General features: G+C 45.1%; 1 protein-coding gene across 1 annotated transcript; it reads left to right on the forward strand.

Annotated features, from left to right (window-relative positions):
• Nucleotides 1-447: 447 nt before the first annotated feature.
• Nucleotides 448-18,800, forward strand: PLEK (pleckstrin). Its single transcript, XM_054177292.1, has 9 exons — nucleotides 448-571; nucleotides 7,349-7,504; nucleotides 10,587-10,768; nucleotides 12,268-12,359; nucleotides 13,064-13,248; nucleotides 13,893-13,997; nucleotides 15,381-15,464; nucleotides 16,877-16,946; nucleotides 17,806-18,800. The coding sequence occupies exons 1-9, from the start codon at nucleotides 512-514 to the stop codon at nucleotides 17,943-17,945; spliced, it is 1,074 nt and encodes a 357-aa protein (XP_054033267.1). The 5' UTR covers nucleotides 448-511; the 3' UTR covers nucleotides 17,946-18,800.
• The last annotated feature ends 3,798 nt before the right edge of the window (nucleotides 18,801-22,598 follow it).

The raw sequence follows: 22,598 nt of genomic DNA on the forward strand, positions 1-22,598 counted from the left end.
TCACCCTTATAAACCACTTGGGTATATGCTTCTTCCCAAGCAGACAATCATTTTGATTTAGATTCCCTTGGAAATGCAGCTTGATTTGCCAGGAAGATGCATATCTATGGAGAGCTCCCATGCTCTGCCACAGATGGAGTGGGCTTATGGCCTTTGCAATGTAGCAAACGTGTTTGAGGAACAGCTATGTGAGGGCTAGTAGAGCGAGCAGTGAAGCTGATGTAACAAGCTGAAAACCACATATCTTCCTTGCAGCTGACACCTTTATTTGCAAAGATGTGCTTCCAATTTGTACATCCATCTCTCAGGTAGTTCTCTTGCTCAGATAAATGTGGTTCATAATCATGTATATGGTTTTTAATGCCTGCAGGAGTGGGCCCTGAAGTAGAAGGAAAACCTCCAAATTTTCTGGAGAGAAGCAGTAGCAAGATCTCCTGCACATGATCAGATCACTCACCGGTAAACTGGCTTAAGATGTTCATCTCTGTGGCAGATGGTGCAGTGGTGGTAAATGTTGCCAATCCAGCATCATGCAGCTTTACCTGCTTCAGAGAGAAATGGGCAGAACAGGGTAAGTTCCAGGAGGTTTCTGCAATGCAGTTACTTTCTCCTGCCAGACAAAGTTCTGTCCTCCCCTGTGTGGAGGGCAATGACCACATCATCGTTTAGGTTGGAAAAGACCTTTAAGATTATCAAGTCCAACCACTAACCCAGCACTGCCAAGTCCACTCCTAAACCATATCCCTCAGCACCACATTTACACAGCTTTTAAACCTCTCCAGGGATAGGGACTCCACCACTCCCCTGGGCAGCCTGGTCCAGGGCTTTACAACCCTTCCGGGGAAGAAATTGTCCCTGATGTCCAATCTAAACCTCCCCTGGCACAGCTTGAGGCTGTTTCCTCTACCTCTTCCTCTCTCTTATGCCTGCTACTGCTTTTTAGGAATGGCTGCACAAGGAAGACATGAATCAGCAATCCAGCCTGTCCTTCACACCTGCCATGGCCACTGTATGGTTAAGCACCATTTTGCTTCCTATGAATGCTTTAGCTGAACAGTACATTTCTGCCTGGGGTAGATGAAGTGCTGATTTCTCTCTGGTGAGGTGTGACAAATGAAACCAAACCTCAGTGTTAAAAGGATTGTTCCAGACATGTGGGGTGTAAGGGCAAAAGGAGCAGCTGGGCTTTGAAGATGAAATAGAAATAATATAGAGCAAAGAAGTGCTATAGAATTAGTTGCTTCCACCTAATATTGGATAGAGGTGATTTGATACTTTGACACCAAGTTGCTTAAATAGCTAATGGTAATTTCTGGAGTCATTGGCTTGGTGCCACTGTGTCTAGAATTGCATTTCCCACCCTCAAGGGTAAATGAGAAACTGAGCTTTTGTGAAATCATGGAGTCAGCATGCTTTTCTGTTCACAGTAAACCACTTTTTAGTGTAAGGTCATACAGATGTTCTATTGGAGAGGATCTCTCCCTGGACATTACATATCATAAATTTATTGTGTAGAGCCCTGTCATCCTGACTCAGCACAAACACTGAATCAGCAGGAGCAGGTGAGCAGGAAAACCTGTGGAAAAGGCTGCCTGCAGGGAGGAAAATACTGGCAGATTCTTTTGTCTTTGTTCTCCACAAGCCCATCCAGCTGGGGAAGGGGGTTCTTTTTTCTCAGGTCTGAGGGGCAGCAGATGAGATAGAAGGAAGAGATAACTGTGAGCCAGGTCTTGGTCTGTAATGCTCACTTTGTGCTCTGGAGCATTATGGCTCCAAGGCAACTAACAAAGGAATAGTTTGACTTCCATCCATGCAGTGAAAGCTATTTAATTTGAGCTGACATTGTCTATGGCCTGTATTTTTGGGTTATCAAACCAAGGCGGGGGGGGAAGTGTACTTTTCCCTTATAGGAAAGATGGAACCATTGGAATGAAAGGGTAGAGAAAGGAATTATTCACCTTCTTAAAGCAAAAGCAATTACAAACAAAAAAGAAAGGTTTTATACAGAGGGGATCTTGCAAGCTTGTGAGTCCACCAAGCATCATTCAAAAGGAAGTGAAGGGAGCCTTCACAGACATATAACTCAGAAATTCAGTTAGATCACCTTAGCTCTGGAATGCATCCTCAGTTCACTCCAGGCCCTGGAAGTGGTAAGCAGATTCATTACTGTAAATATAACACAGCCTTTTGATCCTTTTTTAGTGGTAAGTTTTTACTTTTAGCTCAATTTCCAATAAGCATAAAGCTTTTGTTAGCTGTGTGGAAGTTTCTGTCTCTCTAGTAATTGTAGAATCTTTTGGCTGATGTCAAGTACACTTAACAGCCAGAGAATTGGAAAGCTTCTGTTGAATCTTTGATATGCAAACTACCTAAATGGATGATTGGCTTGGTCAGCAGCTAGGGCCTTTCATAGCAATCAGACTCTCATAATAGCATCACAGTATGGTAGGAGCTGGAAGTGACTGAATCCAACCCACCTCCCAGGGCAGGTTCACAGTCATGGTTTACGTGAGCAAAGAAGCAATGTACTGAGACATTGTAGGTTGTATCAGCAAAACCCAAACAGACTAATAGTGTACCCACAAAGGTCATCTTTTTCAACCACCCTGCAGTGAGCTGGGACACCTCCAACTAGATCACGTTGCTCAGGACCACATAAAGTTTGGCCTTGAATGTGAATGTCTCCAGGGATGGGGCCTCAACCATGTCTCTGGGCAAGATGTTCCAGTAGTTCACCATCCTCATTGTGAGGAACTTCTAATGTCCAACCTAAGTCTACCCTCTTTCAAGTTAATCTATTTTGTCTCATCCTATCACTACAAGTCCTTGTAAAAATTCCTTTCCCCAGCTTTCTTGTAGACTCCCTTCAGGTACTGGAAGGCTGCTATAGGGCTTCCCCAAGCATTCTCTTCTCCAGGCTGAGCAGCTTGAACTCTTGCAGCCTGTCCCCACAGTGGAGGTGCTTCTGCCCTCTGATCATCTTTGTGGCACTCCTGTGAACCTCTTTTTCTGGGGGCCCCAGAGCTGAACACAGTGCTCCAGGTGAGGTCTCACAAGAGCAGAGCAGCAGAATCACCTCTCTCAATCTGCTGACCACACTTCTGATGTAGCCTGGACTCTGCCCTTGCCTGCATGGGCTCAGCGGTAGCAATGGCCTTGTGCACAGGGGAACACTTTGCTCTTGGCAATGCAGCAGCCTCCATATTGCCTCTGATACACCACCACCCTTCCTTCTCTATGGAGAAGAAGCATTGCTACTGTGGTATATACCAACTTTGGAAAAAAATCCTGGTTTTGCCTTATCTTTCAGCAAATACAGCCAAATGAGCTCTGCAGCAAGGGAAGGGTGCTCACAGAAACTGGCATTCTGCAGTGCTTTGTGTAATGTACTGCCCTAAGCCATTTATGCCTGTTGGACAGCAAAACGCTTTGGGAGCCCGCAGCCCATCTCCCAAACCTGACCAAGTCTGGTAAACAGATTTCTTGTGTCAGCAGAGGGCGCATGGTCATTAACCAGCGCAATGCCAGACCTCAAGTGCTCACCTCACCCACTGCCAGTGAGACGTCAAAGATAGGTGACAGAAGCAGTGAGTTGGATGCCTGGCTTGAGATCCTTTTGGCAGGCATCAAGCAGCAACATGTTCCACCACCCTGTTTGTTGCTGTGCCAGAGTTCATATGTTTGCAGATCATAGAGCCGTAGAATAGTTTGGGTTGGACAAACCTGAAAGATAATCTAGTTCCACCTCCCTGTCATGGTCAGGGACACCTTCCACTAGCCCAGGTTGCTCAAGGCCTCGTCCAGCCTGGCCTTAAACGCCTCCAGGGAGGGGGCATCCACAGCCTCCATAGGCAACCTGTTCAAGTGTCTCACCACCCTCACTGTAAAGAATTTCTTCCTAATCTCCAGTCTAAATCTACTCTCCTCCAGCTTCAATACATTCACCCTCATCCTATCACTGCAAACCCTTGTAAGAAGTACCACCCTCAGCTTTCTTGTAGTCCCCCTTCAGGTACTAGAAGGCTTCTATAAGGTCTCTCCAGAGCCTTTTCTCCTCCAGGCTGAACAATTCCAACTCCCTCAGCCTGTCCCCATATGGGACATGCTCCAGTCCTCTGATCATCTTTGTGGCCCTCCTGCAGACCCACTCCAACAGTTTGATGTCCTTCTTGTGCTGGGGACCCCAGAACTGAGTGCAGTACTCCAAGTGGTGTCTCACCAGAGCAAGGTAGAGGGGGAGAATCACATCACTCATCCTGCTGGTCACAGATTCCCAGGGATTGAGCCCTGGAATACTTATTTAATTTCACAGGACCGTGTCATCAGAGCTGTCTGTGTTTGACACGGCAGAGCATTTTTTCAGGCTGCTACTTGTTCTCTCAGAGGCAAACTATAAATACATGCATGCTTCTGCATTTCCCTATCACTGTGTAAGAGGAAATAGGCTTGTTTTCATGTGATTAGCAGTCAGAGGAACTTGTGTGAGTGACACAGCTGTACTGTAGAAACACCCGCAGCCAGACCTTGCTGCCAGAGGAAGTTTGCTGCCAGTGCTGGTAGACCTGAGAGCAGGATTGCCTGAGGCATGGAGCGAGAGCCGAGGCGCATAAGGGAAGGCTACCTGGTTAAGAAGGTAAGTGGGCAGTCAGGGCCTCAAGTGGAGGAGGTAACTAACTCCAAGCAGGCTGGGGAGGTGTAGGGAAACATGCTCTGCTTTTAACTATTAAAAAAGGATATTTCTTTATTTTTTCAAAAAGAAAAGACAAAAGAGCAGAATTCCTTTAGCAGTAAACCAGCGTGGTGTTAATGATTATAGAGGCACTTACTAGCAGTTGTATCTTGCCAGAGTGCTACATGAGGCATTTTGCACCTATCTCAGATGTGTCTTGGGATCAAAACTTTTTATTAAGCAAACTAACAAACCCTTAGTGGAACCTTGGCAAAGGTGCTGGTTGTCAGCCATCTGAACGTGAGCCAGTGTGTGTCTGCAGCATCCTGGCCTGTATAAGGGATAATGTGGCCATCAGGAGTAGGAAAGTGATTGTCCCTCTGTACTTGGCTGATTATGTCCCTGTACTTGGCCCTGGTGAGGCTGCACCTTGAATACTGTGTTCTGGTTTGGGTCCCTTGCTACAAGGAAGACATTGAGGTGCTGGACCATGTCCAGAGAAGGGCAGCAAAGCTGGTGAAGGGTCTGGGGAAGAGGTTTTGTGAGGAGCAGCTGAGGGAAGTGGAGTTTTTTGGTCTGGAGAAGAGGAGGTTGAGGGGAGATACCATTGCTCTCTACACCTCCCTGAAAGAAGGTTGGAATGAGGTGGGGGTTGGTCTCTTTTTCCTTGTATCAGGTGACAGAATGAGAGGAAATGACCTGAAACTCTGCCAGGGGAGGTTTAGGTTGGATATTAGGAAAAATTCATGTACTGAATAAGATAAAGCATCTACTGAATTCTGGTAAGGCACCAGAACAGGCTTCCAAGGGGGGGGGGGGGGGGGGGGGGTGTGTGGAGTCACTGTCCCTAGGGATGTTCAAGCAACCTGTGGTCACAGCATTTTGGGATGTGGTTTCATGGCCATTGTGGTGTTAGCTTGATGGTCAGTCCCAAGCAGCTTAGAGGTCTTTTCCAACCAAAACAATTCTATGATAAATTAATCACTGCAGTGATACTGTCATGAAGGAGGGGAGAGACAAATTCCTACTGTGCAGACTGCAGAACTCTGGGCTGATGTATAGAGTACAGGGAATGATGATTTGTGTTCCTCTGATGGGGCAATGGCTGGGAGTTTAGATACTGAGACCATCCCAGCCTGTGCCTGGCTGGATATGCCAGGGAGGAGATGCATACAGATGTGCCGGTGTGAGTCTCTCACCTTCCTGTGGATGCTGGGTTGCCAAACAGTCTGTGTGCTGAAGCTGCTGCTGGGTATTGCTGCAACAGCAGCAGAGAAGTTGCAACTGTGCCAGTTTCCTAGAACAGTCTCGAACGTGGCTCTGCTTTTCACAGATGTGACCTCATGCTAGTGCTGGGGAAAAGCAGTATGATAGAGTAAGGGCCAGAGGGCAAAAGAAGCAGAAGTTATTCATCAGGTGAGTACTAGGTATTTGATACATCAGTCAGGCTGCTGGCATTTCCACAACCAGAGATTCCAGCAAGGACATTAATTAACTTCACTTGCTAATTATGTACTCTCCTTCTTTCCTTTATGCCTATAAAATGAAACCAAAGGTTATTACAACACAAATTTCAAAAGAAAATTGCAGTCAGCCCACGTGTGGTACCCAGATGAGACCTTCTGTAGTTCCTTGTTTAACTGGGTTTCCAGAAAACCCCCAGGCAGTGGGGGTAGGTAGTGTTCTTTCCAATGAGGCCTGCAGAGGTGAGGGATGATAAATTAAATCTCTCTTTGTAACAGGAACAGCTAGAGAAATAATATATCTGAAGCATGGCCTCTGATTTAGAGCCTACAAATGCTGGCTGTGCTTTGGTAACTCTTGAGAAGAGCTGTTGGTATTCAGCATATCTAAATGTTTCTTTGATGAGCAGTAAGTCACTTGGATATCTGCAACTGTGACCATTTCTTAATCTGTTTGCAGGCAGGATTGGAGAGGTCATCCAGTTCAGAATGCAACAGTCTTAGTAATTCTAGAGGTTAATCATACTTGACACAGAGGACTAAGTGGTTCCCCTCTGAGTCCCTAAGAGTTTTGCTTTGTGTTCCACTGTATGCAGGATTTGGCTCTGTCTTTATTTTTGTATTTCTTGCACCTAATAGCTTCGAGAATAGGAAGTAAGAGCTTTTAAAAGATGAAATGAGGCATCTCACTTCCTCACCACAGCAGTTGGAGATTTACATCATCCAGCCCTTAATCTTACAGTTTGTTCTTAGATGTCTAGAAATCCTCTGAGGTGTGTGCTTTTTTATCAGACAGCCGAGCTCAGCGACTGACTGTCTTGGGGCATCAAGTCCTGAATACAGCACAGGATGCCCAAGTTAATGAGACAATACAACTGTGCTAGCTCACACCCAGAAAGACTGAGGATTATTCATATTGCCAGTATGTCATCTTGTTGACTGATACTGAAAATAAACATCTACAGGGACAGGCAGTGTGATTTTGGAAAACTCATGGCTGGGATGACTGTAAGAGGAAATGAATGGTGGTCAGAAGAATAACAACAGTGGTTTTGGACTGCATAGTTAAGATGGGTGTGCTTGTAGTATATTCCAGCTGAGGCACTGACTACAGTTATTGCAGTGTCAGTCACTCTCTGGAAGGTCATATCTTCAGTGGCTATCATGTGAAGAGTGATTTATTGAACGTAATCTACAGAGTGATGTATTGATGCAGGGCAGCATGTTCAATACCTGGAAGCCAATGTGGGTTGTGCTCTTAGAAGATGGAATTGAATTCTACAAGCGGAAGGCCGACAACAGCCCTAAAGGGATGGTCCCACTCAAAGGAAGCTCTATTAACAGCCCCTGCCAAGACTTTGGCAAAAGAATGGTGAGTACTTTCCTTTTTTTATATAACAATCATTGACAGTATGCTTAGACTCCTGGAGGGCCAAAAGGCTGATGGTTTCTTTACACCTAGTGGAGACTCTCACTTGTCTTAGAAGGTCACGTGCAGGCTTGGACTTGTGTAGTGCTTTAAGGTGTGACTGCTCAGGAAAAATGCAGAGGACTTCAAGAGGAGCATTTCAAAAAGGGATTATGTTTTATTTTACTCTTTTAAATCTGAGTCTGTCAGAGAGCAGAACGAAGTTTTTTTGTGAGGACACTTAGCAGCTGAATGGTGTAACTGCTGTGCTGAACATAACTCTATCTGCCATGGAATAAAGGTGTGGGAAACTTTCATGAGCAGTGGAAGCATTTCTTTATTGTCAAAGAACAACTGGCTTGCTGAGATTGGAAGGAGATAAATGCTGTGACACAATGAAAGCTGTAATTCCAAACCTCTTTATTGCCATTTGGTAACTACCCAACCCCACACATTCATGTAATCTGCATTCATTGCACACAACATTGTTACTTGTAAGGCTTTTGCAAGTGAATAAGAGTCAGTTCTTAACTCAGGGAAAAGAGAGCAAAAACTGAAAGTCCTTTAGAGAAAGTAGTTCAAATGTCTCCTACGCATTTGGGATCTCTGTAGCAAGTCACCAGTGGTGTTCTTCAGGGCTCAGTCCTGGGGCCAGTTCTCTTTAATGTCCTTATCAATGATCTGGACAAGGGGATTGAGGGTACCCTCTGTAAGTTTGCAGATGACAATAAATTGGGTGGGGGTGTTGGATCTGCTTGAGGATAGGAAGACTTGTAAAGGGATCTGGACAGGCTGGATCAGTGGGCCAGGGTCAGGTGTACGCAGTTTAACAAAGCCAAGTGCCAGGTCCTGCCCTTGGGTCACACAACTCTGTGCAATGCTACAGGCTTGGGGCAGAGTGTCTGGAAAGTTGCCCAGCAGAAAAAGACCTGGAGGTGCTGGTTGACATCTGGCCAAACATGAGTCAGCAGCATGATCAGTGCGTGTGGCCAAGGTGGCCAACAGCATTGGATCAGGAATAGTGTGGCCAGCAGCAGTAGGAAAGTGATTGTCCCTCTGTACTTGGCTGCACCTTGAATACTGTGTTCTGTTTTGGGCCCCTCACTACAAGGAAGACATTGCGGTGCTGGAGCAACAAAGCTGGTGAAGGGTTGTGACAGTTTCAGGGTCTGGAGAACAGGTCTTATGAGAAGAAGCTGAGGGAACTAGAGTTGTTCATTATGGAAAAGAGGAGGCTGAGGGGAGATCTCATTGCTCTCTACAACTTCCTGAAAGGAGGTTGAAGTGAGATGGGGGTCGGTCTCTTCTCCCTAGTATCAGGAGATAGGACAAGAGGAAATGGCCTGAGATTGTGCCAGGGAAGGCTTGGATTGGATATTACGAAAAACGTCTTTCCTGAAGGAGTGGTCAGGCACTGGAATAGGTTGCCAGGGAGGTGGCAGAGTCACTGCCCGTGGAGGTGTTGAAGAAATGTGTGGATATGGCACTTTGGGACATGGTTTCATGGCTGTGTTGAGGTTAATCTGAAGGTTGAACTTGATGATCATGGAGGTCTTTTTTACGACTGAAACAATTCTGTGATTCTATGATAAGTGCACAGACTGAGGTTCCAGTTCCCAGTGAGTGCTGTTTGCTCGCTGATCAGCATGTCATTTTTAGATGCCTGCTGAGCCAGTACTCGGTGTATTTATTCTAATACAACTGTGGAACAAATTACAGCTGCCTTTATGGTGGGGGACTGTGTTTCAGAGGAAGTGGAAACCCTCTTGCCTGAGTAACTAGATCCAGATTTTCCACCCGAAAGATCACTAGATGAAAATGAGATCAGTGTGAACGTTGTGGCTTTTTTTTTCCCAGGTTGGTGTTATTTCTTGTGTGCTTGTAACTGTCATTAAAAGGTCTTTTCTCCTTTTGGGGGAATACAGTCATTCCACTGTTACTAGTGTGTTTAGGTAGCTAGTGATCATAAGCTGTAGCCAAAGGATGAATTTATCATCTCCCTACCCAGTCCTTAAAGGTTTTCCTGGCTGCAGATGTGTTCCACTACTCTCCAATGTGACTGTGACCTTTTATTCCCTTGTGAATCAGCAGCTGAGCAGCATGATGTGGGTTGGGTTTTTTCCCCTTCAGACTGACCACAGATTTGCACCCAGTGTAAGCCTGCAGAGGCTGGGCACTTCAGACTTTCAGCTGTGTGGAATTTGCCAGCAAAAGTTAAAGCCAGCAGCTCTGTCATAGAATCACAGACTGGTTTGAATTGGAAAGAACCTTGAAGATCATCTACTTCCAAATCCCTGTGATGGGCAGGGACACCTTTCACTAGACCAGGTTGCTGAAGGCCCTCTCCAGCCTGGCCTTGAATAACTCCAGGGAGAGGGCATCCATAACCTCCCTGGGCAACTTGCTCCAGTGTCACCCCACCCTCACTCTAAAGAATCTCTTCCTAATCTCCAGTCTAAATCTACCCTCATACTTTCACTACAAGCCCTTGTAAAAAGTCCTTCCCCAGGTATTTTGTAGGCCTCTCTTTAGGTACTGTAAGGCCACTATAAAGTCTCCCCAGAGCCTTCTCATCTCCAGGCTGAACAGCCCCAACTCTCACAGCCTGTCCCCATAGGGAAGGTGCTCCTGCTCTCTGATCATCTCCGTGGCTCTCTCCTGGAACCTCTCCAACAGTTCAGTGTCCTTCTTGTATTGGGGACTCTAGGACTGGATGCAGTACTCCAAGTGGGGGTCTCATGAGAGCAGAGCAGAGGGGGAGAATCTCCTCCCTCATCCTGCTGGTCACAGTTCTTTTAATCTGAGAACTCCTCTGGTCTCTACTGACAATGTCAGGCTTGCTCACATGGAAGTAATAAAGGAGTCAGTTACCTGCACTACCTGTTCATGTTTGTGCTCAGAGTGTTTTTAGTTTAACTGTGGCTGGAAGGCACCTTCCACAGTCCCTTAGGCTGGTAGGCTGTACTCTGTGGTCGTACAAAGTCAGTCACACTCAATTGACTACACCAAAGTAACTTTTAAAAACCCATCCCTTATATCATTGCAGTTTGTCTTCAAGCTCACTGCAGCCAAGCAGCAGGACCACTTCTTTCAAGCTGCCTACCTGGAGGAGAGAGATGCCTGGGTACGGGACATCAAGAAAGCAATTCACTGCATAGATGGAGGCCAAAGGTTTGCCAGAAAATCCACAAGAAAGTCTATCAGACTACCTGAGACAATCAATCTGAGGTTTGTTCTCCTAGCTCTGCCTCTCCCATTTACTTCCATCTGCAGGCAGCATGAGAGACATGTAACCTTGCTCTGGAAGAGCTATGAGCACATGTGTCCTTCCTGCCACTCTGGTCTCCCTCTGAGTCTTTTCTTCATGACTAACAGTTTGAGAGCACACAACATGGCAGAAAAGAGCTAGCAACCAGAACCAGGAAGGTCATTTTTAGTACATCATCTTTTACCAAAGCATGCTTATTTACCAAAGTATTTTGCTGATAAGGAGATTTCTGAGCACACTGCAGTGCAAAAGGAGACTCCAGGCAAAGTGTGATTACACCAGGAGAAGCATTTTTTATACAAGATGTAATTTATTGCAAAGAAGATTTGAAACATATTGTTTGCTTCCCAGAGAAATGCTGCTATTAGCCTTTTTTTTGGATGGTGAGGGGAGAGTAGAGCCTGCCAGAGAACTTGGAACTAGCAAAGGGAGAAGAGATAAAGGGTACAGGAAGCCAGCTGTTTGTCAGTACTGAAAAAAAAATTAAGGATGACTTATTTTTGCCTCTTAGCAGTAATTACCAAAATACAAGTGATCCTCTTTACAAGGCAATAAAACTATACAGGGCCAAGATCCAACTAAATCTGACTTCACAGGCTTCAGCAGAGGATCACCCTGACTAAAAAGCCAAAAGGCATGGCCTGTGACATTTAATACTTGCCCTTCTTGTCATTATATAGCTTAAAGGAATTGGAATTCTGAGCAAGTGAAAAGTGTGTGGGAGGAAGGAAGTTACACTGTGGTTTGCCAACATTACTTAGGGTCTCTCAGAGTGTGCAGGCTTTGGGGGTGTCACAGTGACAGGTTTTCTGCTCAGCCAGGGACCTTTGGGGGAGCATAGTGTGAAGCAGCAAGCTCCTCTCTTGGCACCAGGGCTGTGTGGCCATGTGAAGCTGCTTCAGAGGGTGTTCCTCTGTTCACACCAGTCACCACAAGTTGTTCTGTTCTCAGAAACACGGTGGTGTGGTGAGCTGTTTGTGCACTCCTTGTTGCACTCCTGAAGCTTTTGCAATGATGTAACGGGGCCTTCAGGAGATTAAACTTAGCCATGCTATACCTCTACAGAGAGCAATATGCCAGCGAAACCTGTGAAGGGGGCCTGCAGGAAAGCTAGGGAAGGACTTTTTACAAGGGGTTGTAGTGATAGGGTGGGAGGGAATGGTTTGAAGTTTGAGGATGGTAGACTGGATGTTAGAGATTCTTTACAGTGTGGGTGGTGAGGCACTACCAGGTTGCCCAGGGAGGTTGTGGATTCCCCTTCCCTGGAGATGTTCAAAGCCAGGATGGACAGGGCCTTGAGCAACCTGGTCTAGTTGAAGGTGTCCCTGCCCATGGGAACTAGATATTCTGTAAGGTCCCTTCTAACCCAAACCATTCTATGATTCTGTGATTATTGCATGAAGTGGTGAAAGCTTTTTATTTGCTAACAGTTTCTGTGTCTTGGGTTTTTTATGCGCAGTGCTTTGTACCTCTCAATGAAAGATCCTGAAAAGGGAATAAAGGAGTTGAAGCTGGAAAAGGATAAAAAAGTGTTCAATCACTGCTTTACAGGTAAAAGCTCTTGTTCCTCCTTTGCATACAATAAAAAAAGGAGCACAGAGTTGAGAGACTAAAGATAGATAAAACAGCTCTAAGCTCTGTAAAGGACAGAGAAGTTTGAGAAGAAAACCTGGCAGATAGTTTCTTGACCAATACAGAAGGTGCTCAAAGGATGAAGCTTGAACAAGTTAGGGCCATGGAAAGCAAGAAAGGAGGGAGAAATTTAATCAGTGCCAGAAAGATTGAAGTAGATTGTTGTAGAAAGTTGCATGAAACACTTAGCTCCAGAAAAATTCTTTCTTTCTGAATTTTTCATCAACAAACTGTGTCACATTGTAATTCCTGTGCTGCTTTGAGTCCAATCTCTTGGTGCTGAAGTACAGTCACCCTGTTGTGACAGCACTGTGTCAGGCTTGATTTTCCTTCATACTTCCCCAGTCCGTCTGGCTTCCCAGCTCAGCCCTGCATCCCCTCCCAGCTCTCTTTCCCCTCAGAAACAGTCTTCAAGTGTGGTACTGGCCCCTGCTATCAGTGGGATTTGCTGTACCTCATTGGATGACCTAGGCACCTTTCTGGATTAGCTCTCTGCATTGGCACTAAGAACATCTTTCAGGACATTGATGAATAGACAGCGTAGGCTTGTTGCCTGTGCGATTTTAGGCTTCTTCGTGTCTGTCTTGTTTGTTCTCTGATATTATTTGTTCCTCTGTAATCAGGTACTTCTGTGATTGACTGGCTGGTGTCTAGCAACTCCATCCGAAATCGTAAAGAAGGTCTCATGCTTGCTTCTTCCCTCTTGAGTGAAGGTTACCTACAGCCTGCAGGGGATACTTCCAAGGCTGCTGCTGAGGGACTGTCAGACATTCCCTTCTTAGATCTCTACGATGCCTACTACTACTTTGTGAGTATTCCATCCTCTTTCTTTTATTGTCCCAGACTTGCTGATGCTCTACATTTCTCAGGCTTCTTGTTGGGTTTCTTAAGTCCTGGGGGAGATTGAGATGTTAATTGTTTTTCCTTACATGTTCGTCAGAATGAACTGGCTTGCTTAATATTTGTCTGTCACCCTTCCAAGTGTGAACTGCATGCTGAGGTTGAGCAGGATTCTTTTTAACTTGAACTTTGTTCCTGGTAATTTCACCAGTGACCAGAATTTAGCAAATTTAACTGTCAGTTCCCTTGGTGATTCAGTGTAAGGGAAGCAAGTAATGCATTATCATGAGGCTTCTCAGAGTGGCACAAACTCATTTTTGTGTAGAGCCATCAAATCTGACTCAGCTGGTGTGTGCACACACAGCTAGTCAGTGAGCTGAGAAACCAAGGTTTCTAATATCCCTCAATAACAATAATGTCCTACCCAATCTTTTTAATTCATTGTTTCATATTGGTACCTCGACTTCACTGGGAGATTTTTCTGGTAAAAGGGGTGACCTTCTGGGTGGCAAAAAGCAAGGTGAAGGGAAGCCCAAGAGAAGTGAGGTTTGTACATGTACATAAACATGCAGCAGCTGTGTAACATCTGAAATTTCTCTTGTGTTCGTGCAGCCAGACAGTGGTTTTTTCTGCGAGGGAAATTCTAGCGATGATGATGTGGTCCTGAAAGAAGAATTCAGAGGCATAATAGTCAAACAAGGGTGCTTGCTGAAACAGGTCAGTATTGCAGGTGTTCCATCCTGTCACTGGGATGACGTTGCGAGATTACTCTTTTACACCTAAAAGCTTTTCAGAAGAGAGCAACCAGCCTATGCCACCCCTACACTTGCCAGGTTTTGTCTCTGTCCCTCTTGCCTTTGTACAAAGAGCTGTAGCACAGCCCAATATTACAAGGTTTATTGTTCTTACTACAAAACAAGACAGTTTATAGTTTTAATTAGGAAAGAATGCTAAAGCAGGAGATGTGATGGTAAAATGCAGGACTGAACTCAGGTAAAATGGCTTCCAATCTAGAGTCCCTCTGGACAAAAAACTGTGTTCAGTTTCCAGTTTTCATAGGTCATCATACCTGAGCAAAGGATCCTCTTCAGTCACTAATGTTTGATCCTGTCCCACCTGTGAGACAGGACACAACTGTACACCCTCCTTCCCAGCAAAACTTTAAGCAGCACAGAGAACATCAAGGTAAGATCCTTACTTTCTGAGGCCATTGCAAGAAGATATTAGTGAAGTGAAAGCAAGACCAGAATTCTTCAATGAAAAGAATAGTTCAGTTGGAAGAGACCTGCAACACATCTAGTCCAACTGCCTGAACACTCCAGGGCTGACTAAAGGCTGAAGCATGTTACTAAGTGCATTGTCCAAATGCCTCTCAAACACTGACAGACATGGGGCATCAACTACCTCTCTAGGAAGCCTGTTCCCATGTTTGACCACCCTGTCTGTAAAGAAATGTTTTCTAACATCAAGTCTGAACCTCCACTATTAAAATATTCCTTGGAAGTCTAAGCTTTTTGGTGGTGCTCACTTCTATTTCTCTTGCTCAGTCAGATTACTCAAAAGCAAAGGAAAATATTAGGTCCATGTCTTTCTGCTAACTTTTACTCCGTCACATTCATGGCTGCCTCGCTAGTAAGAGCTTCCTTGCAAACAATGCCGTTAATTGGGAAACCAATATTTTGAAATGCTGAGAGGAAGTGATTCATGGCAGCCTTCCACCAGTGTTAATCTGGATTTGGTCACTCTCACTGAGTTGGGGATCATTGCTTGGATGTGTCACTGCTTCTGCTGAGCATGCTTTCAGCAGATCTAGATTTTCCCCACCCATCATTTCAGCTTTGAAAACAGGCAATGAGGCATCTGCCTCCATATTGGAAGGCGGTGTCATGTTTGATCTTCTCATCCATGAATCCTCTTCAAGGTGCTTAAGCCAGATAAGCCTTTATTTTTTGGTGGTTGTGGTGCTTGTCTTTGCAGGGAGAGAAGGGTCTTCAACTCATTCTTGCCAATAGTTCAAGGTACCTTTCTGCAAGGGTTGGCTGACTGCAAGTGCTCACAGGCAAAGCAGGTCACAACATTCCTATTTGCACATTTTCTTAGGGACATCGGAGGAAGAACTGGAAAGTGAGGAAGTTTGTTTTAAGAGAGGACCCTGCATATCTTCACTACTATGATCCTGCTGGGGTAAGAGACATTTGCTTTATTTCCCTGATTTGTTGTAAAGCCAACACTGTTAAAATACCTGAATGGATTATTTGCATGGGAATGTGTGATAGGGAAGACCAAGCAAGACAGTGGGGCTGTGTGTTCTCACATGGCCTAGCCAACCTTTGGAAAAGCACAGGGAAGGATGGATTTTTCTAGGGCTGCCAAGTCAGGGTGGTGAATGCCACTCAGACCTGGGAACAGGTAATGCTGAACTATGCTCTCTTCCTCATCTAGAGTTCATCTGTGCTCTCCCTTAGATAAAATGAGTCACAGAATCATAGAATTGTCAGAGTTGGAAGGGACCTCAAGGATCATCTAGTTCCAACCCCCCAGCCATGGGGCAGGGACCCCTCACACTAGATCAGGTTGTCTAGAGCCATATCCAGCCTGGCCTTAAAAATCTCCAGGGATGAGGCTTCTACCACCTCCCTGGGCAACCTGTGCCAGTGTCTGATCACCCTCATGGTGAAGAATGTCTTCCCAACATCTAATCTGAATCTATCCATTTCTATTTTTGCTCCATTCCCCCTAGTCTTGTCACTCCCTGACACCCTAAAAAGTCCCTCTTGTAGGTCCCCTTCAGCTGCTCAAACGCCACAGTAAGGTCTCCTCAGAGGAAGCACAAATGAACACAGTGCAGTCCTCCTGCAGTTTATAACAGGTATTTTCTGTGTCAGGCTGATTGGCAAAACCTGTCCCACAGAGCACGTTAGGGTTTTGTTTCACCCTGCACTACAGCAGCAGCAGTGCTACTGTGGTTACAGGGGCTTTATGCTGTGCCTGTCGCACTTGGCAGAGGCAGCCATGGCACACTGTGAGAATCAACACTGAGGAGTTTCTGACCTCCCGGTCCCCAGCTTGTCCTTCTCTCTCCTGGCTGAGGTGTGTCAGCTCACAGGGGTTGCTTCTTTGAAACTTAGGCCAACAAAAATGCATCTTCACCTGTTCTTTGACCATCACAGTCCTGAAGAGCACAAGAGGCCAAACTGTAAATAAGGGTATAGTGGCTTGGAAAAATACTTCTAAGATCAATTGTTTTTTTAACTAATCCATTTAGAAAATTATTATTTCTAGTGATTACATCATTTTAAAAGTTATAGTTGGCACAAGGCTTATATTCTTCCTATATCTTTGTTCAGGACGTCCTAAATGCTCTGCAAATCCTGAATTACAAATCTCAGAAGAGGTTTCCTGTTTATTTGCAGGTCTTTCCCTTACCACAACCCCCCCACCTCCAGGCCACACACTAGATGAGGATCACCTGGTTTCCCTGGTGACATACTAAGTTAGCAAATGTTTTTATTTCCATTCTGGAGTTGGAGACAGATACTAACACATGAACAGTTTCAGAAATGTGGCATTTCATTCTGATTTCATGTCCCCACTAGGGAGAAGAGCCACTAGGAGCCATTCACTTGAGAGGCTGTGTGGTGACAGCCGTGGAAGATATGCCAGACTGTAAGGAGCCATACTGAATGAGCTGTGCAACAAGTTTTTGATGCATTCTTTCAATCTGCCTGAAACCAGAAGTGTTTTTTACTTAAAAGTTACCTGTGTGCAATAATTCAGTAATAATTCTTCCAGTAACTACTCTCTCTTGCTGGAGAAGGTTACTGTGGTCAAGCTAGCAACAGGCAATCTTGTGTTTTGTCAGATGTTCAGAGAAGACTTGCCAAAAGGGTGGCACCATCCCTGTGTTAGGATAACTGGCCTGAGACAAAGCAAGCTGAATTTACCCATTTTAGTTCATGGATGTGCAACAGAAGCTTCACATCAGAAATGATTATGCCAACAAACTGTTACTGTTAACAGCTGTTCCTTCCCAAAACTACAAGTGGAGTGAACAGCTGAGCAAGGAACAAGAAACACTCATTCCATGCATTCTCTTCTCCACAAGGGAATCAGACTGTCATACCCAGTAGAAAAGTCTGTTGGCCTCTCTGCACATGTGTAGGCTGTGCTAGCAGACAGGGAAACAACCAGAGATTATGGGTGTGACATGAACTTAAACTTGGATTTGTAGCTGGCAAGGCACAGGGAGGGTTTGGGGAATATGACCTGTCTGCAGGATTGCAGACCCTTCTAGTATTGGAGATCAACCAACCAGAGACTTGTGAAGGTGAAACATGCAGAATTATTGGGTTGTTTCTCCAAGAGAGAGACCTATCTCATGGACCAAATCTTGCAGTCTGACTGCAAGGTCTGGTCAGGCAGCTGTGGAGAGGAAAGGAATCTCCTTACAGCATGTAAGGGAAGGAACATTGTAAATTCAAGACTCCATTCTTTCATTGCTGACTTTGTTATTTCTTCCCTCTAGCCAAGAAGTGTAATGCTGAGAACATCCTCTTTGAAATCATCACAGCAAACGATACCCACTATTACTTGCAAGCAGCCTCGCCTGCGGAGCGAACAGAATGGATCAAAGCAATTCAGGCTGTTTCTAGGACTGGAAAGTGAGGATGATCTGCCAGTGAGAATACAGAGAACTGAAATTAGTTACTCTGAGCAAAACAAGATACTTAATATTTCACTGGGAAGAAGCAAAATCATCCAGAAAGGCATCCTCTAAGGCTTGTGGGTAGGGGTGAGGGTGGGTAGAAAGCTTCAATTCTGCAGCAGGCACTAACAAACTAACATCTTTTTCACTTGTGTTATGGTAATAATTTACTAAACATTACTAAACTATAGCATAGAACATGCCATAGTAGTGTGTGCTTCTTGGAGTAATCAGCCTACCTTGGGAAGTTTGTACCTTATACCCTCCCCGCCGCTACAGCTGATAATAAGAATTCACCATTAACAGAGGGCAGAGTCATGTCACTGACTGGAAGTGTGGACCTCAACTTGTCACCTACCATTCAGTGTTGTGGTTCAGTATCTTCAGATATTGCAGTTTTCCCAAGACAAATTTTACACTTCCTCCTTCACCAGCTAGTGATCTTTCTACTGCCTTGTTCACCTACACAAGGAACGCCACAGAAGTAAGGAAAGAAACCAGCTCACTTGGAACCCTAATCCACTCCTGTATGATCTTCAGTGTTCAGGAAGGGATGAACTCTGATAACTCTGGAAACACTGTGCAGAAAGCAAATACAACTTAGTGACAGTGGTCATAGAATCATGGAATTGTTTTGGTTGGAAAAGACCTCTAAGATCAAGTCCAACCATCAACCTAAGAACACCATAGCCATTAAAGCATGTCCCAAAGTGCCATGTCCACAGGTTTTTTGAACACCTCCAGGGACAATGTCTCCACCACATTCCTGGGCAGCCTGTTCCAATACCTGACCACTCTTTCAGGAAACCCCAGCTCCCTCAGCCTCTCCTCATAGGGCTTGTGCTCCAAACCCCTCACAAACTTTGTTGCCCTTCTCTGGACCTGTTCCAGCAAGTCAGCCTCCTTCCTAAACTGAGGGGCCCAGAACTGGACACAGTTTCCCTCCATATAGATCTCCAGAGCAGTTGCTAGGGTATGTCACTGCTGTATTTCACCTGCATCTGAATTAAGAATCTTGTATGACAAAGGAAAAGGTTTCATGCTATGGTTACTTGAACTTCTTTCTTAGCCTCCAGCAACATACTCAGTCCTTGGTTCTTTGCCTTAGTAAGAGAAAATAAAACCTTATGCTTGCCATAACTGAAATAAGCATTATTATTGTTCAACAGGGTCAGTTTCCCTGATCAGTGCTTATATTTGTGTCTGATTGTATGTATCAGACTTTATGTCTTAAACTTGAACCAGGTCTTGAGAGATAGTTCACATTTTCTGTGTAGACTGTCCTGTTGCAGACTGATATTTCTGAGTGCAAGTAAACTTATCTTACAGTTCTGTTGGCAGATCTAATGAGGTGCCTTATCCTTAAGAATACTTATTCAGATCTTCTCAGCCTAAAAATCTGGAGTTAAAGCTTCTTCTCAGTTCTGTTTAATTATGTCTGTATATGAGATAATGAGACTTAAGGTCCTTTGCTTCAGTCCTTTGCTTATCACAAAGAAGACACAGCCCTGCAGGGGCAGCAGGCTGGCAGAGACAGCATCCTCATGTACATTTAAGACATCCAGAGGAAATCAGCTTCTGGCAGGCATTTCCTGTCTCTTACACGAGCTGACAGGATCCCTGCAGCCTGGCCTGTCATTCTGAGGAAGGGAGGTTCATGACAGAAAGATAGACTGACTGCTCAGCCTGCTTTCTTGATAATTGCTTTGTGGTTGCTGCTTATTTTTGGTTTCGGAGCTCACTGACCCAAAAATACCTATGGCACAGGAAAACAGAAAAACCCAGCACCCCACACAGTCAAACAACAGAAACTTGCTCAGCTTAGCAAAGGAGGGATCCCACTGCCAGTTTTCATGAAACTAAGAATTTTCACTAGTCTTTGACCTTGTCCTTTTAACTTGTACAGCTGCCCCTCTATAAAAGGTATTTCCTCTGCAGATGATGCTAGGAAGTGTAATTGTGTCTCAATATGGTGTCTAACCTCACAGGTAGTTCACAAGGATGTGTAGGTGTCTTTGCTTCTTGGCAGAAGTGGGAAGATTGGAAATATGTCTGAGAGCATCCTACCTACATTTCCTGCTGTAAATGCAGGCATGTGCCTGAGATTGGTACTGGGGATGACTCCAAACTGTTCTTCCTTTCTCCCAGGTGAGGTTTTCACACGTTTCTTGACATTAATAATTAGCTCTGAATTCCAAGGCGAATGTTCTCTGGTCCATTTTGATTGACAAACCAACCAATACATTTCATGTATTTCTCTCTGATAAGCACTTCACAAGGGGTAAACAGGACCAGGGTTAGGGGTTAGTTTTCAAAGACATCTTATAAAGGGGGGGGAATCGTTAAAATTTCTAGAGGTACTAAATAGGTCTTGTCCAAGAAAATTCATTATTATAAAGCAAACACAAGTCTATCTTGAGCTTGTAGGGGCCAGTCTAGTTACTCAGAAGGCATGCAAGAGAAGAGGCATATATATCCTGAATGCACAAGAGAAGAAAGAGCAGGGCTAGTTCAGGGAACTACTCACTGGAAGAGGAAAAATAGAAGAGCAGACTTTCATGTGTCTTGCTTCCTCCATCTGTTTTCAGCCCGAAGCTATTTAAAATCACACTTCTAAACATTCAACAATTACTACATAAACATCAGTTCCATTTTTTCACTTAGACCATGAATTAGTCTTTTTCTGTAGGCTAAAGGACAACAAAATAAACAGTTGTGCAGAGGGACTATATTTATAGTAGTCACTTACTGGAAGACTTGTATCATATAATCTGTTATAAAGATCCTCTTAGGTTTGTGTTTGACTTGCCACATTTACCAGAATAGTGGGGATGGGCCTAACCCTTAGCACTGAGGCCTGAAAAGCCAATCCCACCACCAAGCCCTTGTTCTTAGCATTACTGTGCTGATCAGAAGCTACTGCTGAAGCAGTGTTAAATGCAAGGTCGCTGCCGTGGTTTTGGGGAGGGACTTTTCTGAATAAGCAATATGCTGAAAAAGTCCAAAATTCATGTCAGAATTCTCTCTGGAATCTGATATGCCTCTGGGCAACTATGTTTGGAGAGAAAATAACAAAGTGACACCACCACCCTCCCAGATCCTCCCATTTGTGTGGCTGTATTACCTTTCTGTTGGTTCTAGTGGGCTGAAGCAGCTGATCCCAGAATCCTGACCCCAACCCTTCTGCCTTCACTTGGGATATCTGTCACCTGGTACCTTCCAGAGATGACCAGGATGGAGTCATGGAACATGAGTGCCAGCCTATCAACTTGATAGGCTCTCTTGACAAAAATCAGCTTTGAGATTTGTGTGATCCAATGAAGGAAAGTCTGTGGTGATTAAACATCTCGTGCTTTCTTTCTCATTTAGTTTGACTGTTAATGACAATGGCCCAAAGCCACTTCCTGCACGCTGATGAAATAAAGCCACGCTGTCAGCTTCTCTCTCCAAACACAGGGCACTGCAATCCTGAGTCGTCGCAGGGAAGGTTCTAGCACCACAGGTGGTTCTGGCAATGAAGAAATACCACAGATGAAGCTTCAGTGCTAGCCTTTTTCTGTACAGCTGCCCTGGTGAGCCCGTATCTGGTATGTTGTGTCCAGTTCTGAGCCTCTCAGCTCAAGAAAGCACCTCAGGGAACGGCTTGAAAAAGTCCAGCACAGAGCTACAAAAATTATTAAGGGAGTGGAACATCTTCCTTATGAGGAGAGACTGAGGGAGCTGGGAGAGGAGGAGACTAAGGGGTGACCTTATTAATGTTTATAAATGTGTAAAGGGTGAGTGCCAAACGATGGAATCAAGCCCTTCTCAGTGATGTCCAATGACGGGACAAGGGGCATTGGGTGGAAGTTGAGGCATAGGAAGTTCCACCTGAACCTGAAGAAAACTTTTTTCACTGTGAGGGTGACAGAACACTGGAACAGGCTGCCCAGGGGGGTTGTAGAGTCTCCCTCTCTGGAGATATTCAAAACCCACCTGGATGTGTTCCTGTGTGATTTGGTATAGGTGATCCTGCTCCAGCACGGGGGCTGGACTGGATGATCTTTTGAGGTCCCTTCCAGCCTCTAACATTTCTGTGATTCTGTGCAGTAGCTCAGGATGTTTTGTGCTGCAGGTAAATTTTTTTTCCATTCCATAAATCTGTCTGGTTTGATCCTCCCTTGCACAGATAAGGTGAGTGGGTTGCAGGACATCCTATTTGCAGTGCACTGCACAAGCTTCATGTGCTCTCTCAGAAGACTTCGGTGTCTTAGGAAGGTGAACAGCAGGATGGTCCTGTGGCTAAGGGGATGCCTGGGCAACAGGACCCTCAGGCACTTTCTGCAGCTGACACCTGAGGAGGAAGGTAGAAGTGGCGTGTGAATGCAGTGGCAGGGTCAGTGGGGTTTTCTAAAGTAGAACTTCCTGCTTCCTCAGAAACTTATGGGTAAGAGAGCTGGGCACTGGAGTGGAAAAAGGGTTTCACCAGCCACCTAGGTGTGAGGGTTGCTGGTGCGTGTCCTGGGGCGGCAGAGGGCTTTACATGGGTGCCCTCGGCTGCTGAGGAGGGATACCTACATGCATTAGCACTCAGCTAGGCACTGGTTGCTGGCATTTCAATGGTTTATGCTCAC

The sequence above is a fragment of the Dryobates pubescens genome, chromosome 39 (assembly GCF_014839835.1).
Source record: "Dryobates pubescens isolate bDryPub1 chromosome 39, bDryPub1.pri, whole genome shotgun sequence".
Taxonomy (NCBI): domain Eukaryota; kingdom Metazoa; phylum Chordata; class Aves; order Piciformes; family Picidae; genus Dryobates; species Dryobates pubescens.

Coding starts and splice junctions, on each gene's coding strand:
- PLEK (XM_054177292.1), top strand. CDS start 512: ATGTTGCCAATCCAGCATCATGCAGCTTTACCTGCTTCAGAGAGAAAT. Junction 13,249..13,892: donor ACGATGCCTACTACTACTTT/GTGAGTATTCCA, acceptor GTGTTCGTGCAG/CCAGACAGTGGTTTTTTCTG. Junction 15,465..16,876: donor ACTACTATGATCCTGCTGGG/GTAAGAGACATT, acceptor TGTCCCCACTAG/GGAGAAGAGCCACTAGGAGC.